Source organism: Brachyhypopomus gauderio, unplaced genomic scaffold (genome assembly GCF_052324685.1).
Source record: "Brachyhypopomus gauderio isolate BG-103 unplaced genomic scaffold, BGAUD_0.2 sc114, whole genome shotgun sequence".
Classification (NCBI taxonomy): Eukaryota; Metazoa; Chordata; class Actinopteri; order Gymnotiformes; family Hypopomidae; genus Brachyhypopomus; species Brachyhypopomus gauderio.
Window position 1 is genome coordinate 90956 of NW_027506935.1, and position 9338 is coordinate 100293.

The 9338-nt window shown below is 42.3% G+C and overlaps 1 protein-coding gene across 1 annotated transcript in view; it reads left to right on the top strand.

Annotated features, from left to right (window-relative positions):
* ccdc166 (coiled-coil domain containing 166) overlaps nt 1-9257 on the top strand; it is a 97986-nt gene extending 88729 nt beyond the window's left edge. Inside the window, exons 4-7 of the mRNA XM_076993532.1 lie at nt 6681-6825; nt 7023-7099; nt 8659-8835; nt 9123-9257. Of these exons, the coding sequence (XP_076849647.1) occupies nt 6681-6825; nt 7023-7099; nt 8659-8835; nt 9123-9128 (405 nt within the window). The 3' untranslated portion in view covers nt 9129-9257. The remainder of the gene's footprint in view (nt 1-6680; nt 6826-7022; nt 7100-8658; nt 8836-9122) is intronic.
* The last annotated feature ends 81 nt before the right edge of the window (nt 9258-9338 follow it).

Consider the following 9338-nt stretch of genomic DNA (forward strand, 5'->3'; position numbering starts at 1 on the left):
GTCGTACATTTTGTTCACTGTTAATTCCGAGTTGTCTTGTGTCGAACATGCCTTGTCGCTGCCTTGTGGTACGGGTCGGTACGGTTAGCCTCCAAGAGGCTCAGAATGTGTCTATTAATAAATTAAGTTATCTCTCGCATTTGCGTCCGTCTCCTAGTTGTGGAACGTTACACACAGACTTTTGAAGATGTTCTGTAGAGAAGACAAGATGTGTGTGTCAGTTCTGCACTGAGGGAGACCACAAGACACACGAAACTGTTCCTATAGAGAAAGAGAATGAGCAGAAAGAGCAGAAACACTAATACCTGCAATTAATGATCTTTCCAAGAGTTTCAGGAGGTGAGGACTTTTTCCAGTCGGTTCATACACCCTTCAGGGGAGGACATTAAGAGAGTTCATAAACTTCTTCATCTATTAGAAAAGCACAGAGAGACAGACTGCAGACAGCATTGAGGTCTTCACTGCTCTGGTACACTCCATTGAGAGAAGCGGGCTGAGCTGCTTCAGGTGATGGAGGAGAAGCAGAAATCAGCAGAGAGGCAGGCTGAAGGACTCATTAACACCCCCCATCCTCCACCCTGAAACCCTGCCTTAAGTCCATGCCAAATATGGCATTGTTGGTTCAGCACTGGTCTAATATAATCTTTCTTGATTTCTTACCATGTTTTGCAAACTAAGAAAAGAAAGCCAGTCAGGTGTCACTGTTATCTGATAACTGGTAAATAACTGGGTGCTGAATGCTGACTGCAGCACAAACACGTGTACAATCAACACAGGAAGTGAGGAGCTATGTGAATGACGTTTGCTGACCTAACCATTCTGACAATGGTCATTGGATGCTCATCCAGTCTACTAACTGAAGACTTTCAGTACCTTTTGTTGATGTGGTTATATTTCATTAAATAATTATGCTTCAGGAAAATGTGTTATATGAAATACATTATTCCAGCATGAATGTGGTCCAGAAAATTAAAAGAAATTTAAAATAAATTTCAGACTTTTTAAAGACCTTTTAAGACCACTCTCAGTGAAATTTAAGACCAACACAACATATTACCAGAAACAATCCAATGATCCCAGAAACTCTTAAAACATTTTTTTGATTAATTTAGTTACAGGATTACATTAATTCAATTAAAACAGAGAATCAAAATAGTAACATTCTCAACCCAAGCAACCTTACCAACACAACACTAGCATATCTACATACAACCTCACCCTACATATGTCTGAGTTCTTCCTTTTTAGTAGCAATCTCAGTTTCAAGGATTTTGACTTGGGCAAGGTTTTCTTTGTATGCCCTTCTCAGGGCATTTGACTTGGAAAGAAGCTGAGCCATCTTGGATCCAGTCTTGCCCTCAGCTTCTTCTGCAAGAGAATCTGCCTCTCTAGCAAGACAGGTGGATACGTCTTCCAAGCTTCTCTTCCTTTTCTTAAAGTCCTCTAAAGAATGCTTAGTCAGCTTTCTTTTCTGGCTCTGGAAAAGGGATTCCTTTTCTTTCCTGATTCGTTCCTGATCCAGAAAGAGTCTGTATTTTGACCGGGCTGCACCCAAAGATGCTAAGAGTTCCTTGGTGAGGGGAACCCGTGTGACACCTCCATGTATTGTGACAGTCACATATGAGTCTGTGTGTGACAATTGTGTCCTCTTGCGTGTTTTCTGTCTCCACCTCGTTGTTGGAAAATAAGAAATAAAAAGATAGACGTACATCATCAAATTAAATAATCATACACACATTATACATTTTACAACATGTAGACTCAGCTTATCTTCAATTATGTCTAAGGCATGGTTTGACCAAAATCCTCACACCCTGCAGCTGATAAAATTTATTAAATATTACATTTTGGTTAACTTAGTGAAAAAAATGAAATTATAAAATTAACTAATTACATAAAGGCTTAGAATTTTCTTTCCCCAGGCCATCTGTATCTTAAAACACACAAACCTTTTTTAACACCCTACCTTCTTTTCTATTTATTATCCCGATGAAACCAACTACTTTGTCTAGCCATGGTGAATATGAATTTGAATGTTAACATTGAAAACGTTGGGACACACTACCTGGTTTTATCCCATGTGTATATGCCCACTAAAAGGCAATACATCAGTACAATGTAAATAAAGCCATGTGCAATCCATGAAACAGAGCATGGGACAGTGGAACATGTTTCAAAACATGACATAGCCCATTTACAGGGCATAGTTGCTTTTTTGTTTTTTGGGTATTATGCATTGAAACATTTCTCAAACTCAATGCCATGGACAGTACATGGTTCTGAGATTAGGGATGCAAATGATTAATCGACTTTCGATTAATTGTCGATTAAGACGTTACTCGATCAAAATGTATTAATCACGATTAATCATTAGAGAGCGCTCCTGTATTAACTTGAACAGAGCGTAAGAACGAGGGGTGAACACATGTCGCGAAAGACCAGAGTGGAAAACAAAATGATGAAGCGGGCGAAAAGACGTGCGGTGTGGGACCATTTTGAAGCGTGTTCGGGAAACGAGGCAGAAACTGCGTAATCCAGAAAATCCCAAGGAGGGAAACTTTATTTTCCACGCAACTCAAACAATAGGCCCTTTTCACAACAAAACGGAAATACGTCACCGCCGGGTAAAACAAGTTCCGGTACTCGCAGAAGATAGTTGTTGTCAATTCACCTCAGCATGGAGCGTGTGTTTACTTCATCCCTGTCGTCGCTGCCGAGACTGAATTTTAAATACGTTTCCAGTATCGTTGGAGAACATTCAACAACGAACGGTTCCAAGTTAAATAGAGGCTACAAATTGTTTGTAGAATAATTTATTCACTTATACCAGGGTAAGCTAACACCAGCTAGCACTAGCTAGGTAACTAACTATTATTTAAGGTATAGCTGGTTCCATTAGTCATCCTACGGAGTGGTAAAACAGTCTATATTATTATGTTATATATTATAATATTACATATTCTACTGACAGCTTTAGTTAACAATATCTAGCTAGGTTAAGCTGTGCGATTTTTGGCCCATTTTCAGCCGATTTTTCACTCGTGCGACTATTTTTGCGATCGGGCTGAGTTTCGGCTCAATCGCGTGTCGTGCATCGTATAGTTTACACAGGTAAACGAGGAGCGATTCACACCTCACGACCAACTCCCAATCAGAAATCGCAGCGTCACAAGAATATCAAACATGTTTGAAATTCAAATCGCTCCTCGTGAGAGTATCACACTGTTGAAGCAGCTCCACGAGCCGACTCTCCCTGCGATTTAGTCGTAGTTTGAGCTGGAGCTGAGTACACGATTTAAAATATCGTACAGTGTACGCCCAGCTTTAGCAAGCCAAGGGACGTCAGCTATTGATTGGTTTACATCAGTATCAATAAAGTTCATGACACACACCAAGTTATTACGTGTTATTGTTTATTCAGTGTCCAATATAGTCGACAGCAAAGTGATGATCAGAGCTGGATGCTACCGAGCAGAGCTGGATGCTAGCGGATCACAACTAGTTTCAGAGCCGTTTCAGTGGAACAGTTGCTGTCCGCATTTGAAAGAGCAAACTCTCGACTAGTAGATGTTCGTGGTGTACTGCCAGCCGAGAGCTTGCTCTTTTCTAGCTAGATGCTATCGGATCACGGCTAGAAGCTAGCGAACCGGGGCTAGAAGCTAGCGAACCGGGGCTAGAAGCTATCGGATCGGGGCTAGAAGCTATCGGATCACGGCTAGAAGCTATCGGATCACGGCTAGAAGCTATCGGATCACGGCTAGAAGCTAGCGGATCACGGCTAGAAGCTAGCGAACCGGGGCTAGAAGCTAGCGAACCGGGGCTAGAAGCTAGCGAACCGGAGCTAAAAGCTAGCGAACCGGAGCTAGATGCTATCGGACCGGGACTAGATGCTATCGGACCGGGGCTAGATGCTATCGGACCGGGGCTAGATGCTATCGGACCGGGGCTAGAAGCTAGCGAACCGGAGCTAGAAGCTAGCGAACCGGAGCTAGAAGCTAGCGGGTAACAGCTAGATGCTAGCGGACGTACGTGTACTCCCAGCCGAGAGCTTGATCTTTCAAACGCGGACAGCAACTGTTCCACTGAAACCGGCTGGGAACAGTAACAGTACTGGGAACAGTAACAGTACCGGGGACAGTAACAGTACCGGGGACAGTAACAGGGAACAGCACCAACTTTTAGCCGCGAGCTTTAGCCGTCTGCAGCAGTGAAATGCTGGCTACACACAAAGATGCTCCGTATCACAAAGTTTTCCCCTTCATCCCTCCTAATTGCACAAACCCATTTTCTTTTCTGCTCGTCATCAGCCGGAAAACCGTAGAAACTGAGATACGACTGTTTTTGCTTCGAGATCGAGCACCCTGGTGCACTGCAAAAGCTCTTGTTATTGGACTCTGCCATTGTTTAATGTGTAACGGAAGTAACTTTACCCTGCAACGAGAGCTTCCGGAAGAAAAAATGCGGAAGTGTGAAAAGGGCCTATAGCACTGTTCTCTTCCCCTCCCCTGGTGCGCGCAGGCGCCGCTCTCCCAGTGTCACTTGTCTGTTAGGGAATTCGCTGCGAGGAGTAGTAGTCGCTACAATTTCAACATTGTTAATTTAGGCAAAGAAGTCAAATGTTCTGTGTGTAATGCGGTATTGAAGTACAACAGTTCCACTAGCTCACTCAATTATCATTTGAACACCATGCATGCAGCTGTCCTGCATATCACCAGTGCACCTGGTCAACCTAAAATCACAGCTACACTGGGAAGGCGAGCGTTTTCGAAGCTCGCTACAAAAAAATACGAGTGAGCTAAAAACAAAGCTATCTACTGCTACTACTGTAGCCCTTACAACAGATTGTTGGACGGCTCTAACAACAGAAAGTTACATTACTGTGACGTGCCACTACACTGACGAGAACTGGCAGCTAAAATCTGCAGTGCTGATTACGACGAACATGTCGGATAGACACACCGCTGACAGTTTAACTGACAAGCTCAATGATGTTGTGGAAACTTGGGCACTCTCCGGTCGCGTTACAGCATGTGTTCACTACAAAGCTAGAAACATTGTCCAAACATGGGCTCAATAATATTCTGTTTGGCTCTCTATTTAATTTCTTCTTTTTTTTTAAACATTAAAAAAAATGTCTAATGTTTCAAATTGAACTGAGCCAGTCCTTAATTTATTCCTTTTTTTAAATGAAAGAATGTATTTTGTTATACCATAAAAATTTCCTCATGCATAATTACTTGAGCAATATATAATATAATACAATATAATTATCATAATATAATATATACTTTTTGAACAAAGTGTTTTAACTACACTGCTCAAAAAAATAAAGGGAACACTTAAACAACACAATGTAACTCCAAGTCATCCACACTTCGTGTTCAGATAGGAAGCAACACTGATTGTGAATCAATTTCAACTGCTCTTGTGCAAATGGAACAGACAACAGGTAGAAATGAGAGATTTTCAACTGATTTCAAAGATTTTTATTAATTGAGATCTAGGATGTGTTATTTTAGTGTTCCCTTAATTTTTTTGAGCAGTATATTTAGCTGATATTTTTAAAAGCCCTATTGAAACACTGAAATTGAGGTGAAAAACGCCGCTTATCGATTAATCGAAAGTCGATCGATAAGATCAGTCAACTAACGATTAATGAATTAATCGATAATTTGCATCCCTATCTGAGATGTATTTGTATTGTAGCCTAATTGTATAAAATGGTTAACACATTGAAAAGAAGAAGACTGTGGAGCATAACCAGGCTTAATTTAAGGATCACTTACTTTGATCAGTTTTAGTAGATCAATGGCCCATGAAATGAGAGCCCATGTACCTCGATTGCACATATCCATTGCTTCAGAACCGAACATGAAGATCCAGCTGTTTGGATTTTGTGGTTGAATTAAAGCTTTCATCGAACATTAACACATACGGCCCGGTAAGAGCACGTATCAACTCTCTCTTGATGAAGTCAAGCCAAATCTAGCTATAGCCTATATATTTTGTTTGGTCCACACGTAAAAGTTTTTGCGATATTCGAATCAGGGAACATTGCTCGGAAGAGGCTGCTAATTTCACTAGATGTTTTGTTATTGAGTGAAGAATCCAAAGCACCTCAGATTTTGATGTTTCACTGGATCCTAATGTAGCCCGAACATCAGCTAGTTATACTGCGGTGGAGTCCGGCGAGACTGTGCACTGACGATAGCGAAGATGGCGGGGATGAGGCACAAAATTGCGTGATAGCTTGAGTCCGCTGAAGGCTTTTCGTGGCAAGGGCCGTTTCCTTTCCTGCGGTTATTATGGGTTTTGTAGTTTAATTAACACGTACCGACACCTAGTGGCTGGCTGCAATACAACTTTTAACCCCGCCCATTCCCATGTAAGTGAACGGGCCGGACGAGAAACTTTGAATTTTTATTACACGTAAAATAAGTTTTTTGAGCAATTATATGTTGTCAATTCTATAACGTTTAGACTGTTGTAGTCTAACTGTTCATAGTATATACTCACTGTTCAAACATTCAGTGAGTTACAGGTGCTGAAGCAAAAAGTGTTACAACCATAACCAGTCTCCCCTAATGCCAGAGGCTGGTTCTCAGGTCTGTGTCTGTAGCTTTGTTCCACACTCCCTCATGGAAACGTGATGGCACTGACACACTCTCACGTCCCTGCAGCAAGAGTTCACGTCCTACATGTCCGAGCAGACGCAGAAGCGTCAGAGCACGATCGCTGCCCTGAGTGACCAGAGTCAACAGGAGCTGCAGGAGCTCGGCAGACAGAGAGAGGAGACAGTGCAGAAATATGAGGAACAGGCCAGCGGTGTGTGTGGACTACGGGGTTTCAGTGGGTGGAGGTTGAAGAGGGATAGGTGTGTGTGTGTGTGTATGGCTGTATAAAATGTGAGGAACATGTCTGTCTGGTGTGTACCAGGATTCATGCAGATAATTTTAAATACAGGAAGCCACACAAAACTGTATTAATGTTGTTGTCTGGTATGTGTGTGTGTGTGTGTACAGGACTAAAGAAGATTTTGGAGAAGAAAAATGAGTTGGCTCTGCTTAACCTTGAGATAGCTGAACTCAGGGAATTTAAGGTAGCCATGGAAACTTATTTTTTCTAGGCTGAATGTTTCCACCTTACCTACTTACATTTATTTGCCTTTATTTAGCAATACATACATACACACACCTGCTTGAAAGTGTGAACCACCCAAATATGTTCATTGTTTTCTAAAACAAATATAATCAGACTTCCCAAATAAGGGACACAAAAGATTTATTATTTATTCAACAAATGTAATTTCTCTCTCCAAAAACTGAAAATCTGCCAAGTGCAAAAGTATGTGAACTCTTAGTAGTTTGTGGCACTTCTTTTTGCAGCCATTACTTCAACCAAACATCTTCTGTAACCACAACCGAGTGTCTCACATCTGCTTTTGACTGGATTTTTGCCCACTCCTCCTTGCAGAACTCAACCAGTTGAGAGATGTTGGAGGGACATCTATCGTGTACCGGCCGTTCTGATCTTGCCACAGTATTTCTGTGGGATTGAGATCCGGACATTGACTGGGCCATTCAAGAGTGCAAATCTTTCTCTTAAGCCATGCCCTGGTAGTTTTGCTGGAATTCTTTGGGTCGTTGTCTTGTTGCATAATCCATTTGTGTCCAAGCCTCTGATTGTTGGCAGGAGATTCTGGTCAAGAATTTGTTGATGGTCCTGGAAAATGATGGTTCCCTGGATAATATGGAGTCGTCCAGGTCTGGAGGCAGTAAAGCAGGTCCAGACCTTCACATTTCCACCACCATGCTTCACTATTAGGAGGAGGTTCTTCTCATTATATGCAGTGTTGACTTTTCTCAAAACATGGCACCTGTGAATGTGGCTAAATTATTACATTTAGAATTCTGTCCAGAGCACTGACTTCCACAAAGTTTAAACATGCAACTTTGTTCTTTCTTGAGAGCAGATGCTTCCTTCTAGCAACTCTCCCATGAATACCATGTCTATTGATTATTTTCCTGATTGTAGATGTGTACATTTATCCCAGATGCTGCGTCTACAACTCTGGAGGTGATGTGTGGATTGGCCTTTAAATGAATTATTATTGTTCTGATGCTTCTTGGTGTAGGTTTTTATGGCTGTTCACATCTAGGCAGAGTTGCGGTGACACTGAGTGTCATCCATTTGTAAATGATTTGTCTTACAGTGGATGGATGGAGCTGGAATATTTTGGAGATGGTCTTGTAGCTTTCCAGACTGATTGGCTGTCACCTTCTTCTTCCTGGTGTCCTCAGATGTCTCCTTTCCTCTCTGTTTTGTTGATCTGTGTGCTTTACGCAGATCAGGGTCGGTTTCCTCTCCCTTTTAATCAATGTGACTCAAATCTTTTCCCAGGGATGTATCATTTGATTGGTGTGCTTAATTGATTACTTAAACACTCGTGTGTTTCACGAGTCTTTTACCTAATTGACTTTACCAGTGCAGCTGTAGTTCATTTACTTTTGAACATGCTCTGATTCCATGTTTCATGTAGTCTGCTGGCAACTCACACATTTCCTTCAAAACAAGTAAATGGAATTGATGAACGTGTGTGTGTGTGTGTGTGTGTGCGTTCTGTGTTTGTGTGCATGTGTCTGCATGTGTGTGTTGTAGACTCTGCAGCAGGACCAGTTGGGTCGTATAGCTGAACTGGACCAGGAGGTGTCAGCCATGCGCTGCCGTCACTCTGACGCTCTGCAGGGTCTGAAGTCTGACTTCCTGATGGAGAAGGAGCGCTACGAGGCCCAGGCCAAACACAAGGTGCAAGAGCTCACTCTCGCCGCCAACAGGGTGAGTTTGGTACTACACACCAGAGTCCTCAAAAAGCTGCAACTGGTCATTCATAAGAGTAACACACCTAGGAAATAACAAAACTTTTACATTTGCACACATCTATATGCACACACACTCACACATACACAAATACACACATGCATGTATATGTTATATACAAGGCATGTATATATAGTATACATTCTTTATTCCTTTACAGTCTCATTATGACTTTCAACATTTTATTCCATCTCTTTCTCTCCCTCCCCCTCTCCATCCCTCTCTTTCTCTCACTCATGTGCAAGACGTGACTCAGGAGAACCAACGTCTGCGTGAGGAGCTGCAGCAGTTGATTCAGAGAGCTAATGCACTGCGCAGCCACCAGGTGGCGCTGCAGACTCAGCACAGACAGCTGCTTCTGGAGAGAGAGAGCATATACAGCGCCTGCGCACCTCCACAACACAAGAGGGCGCTGGCACTATGAACACTACCAAAGGAGCAGCTGCTACCAACTGAACTGA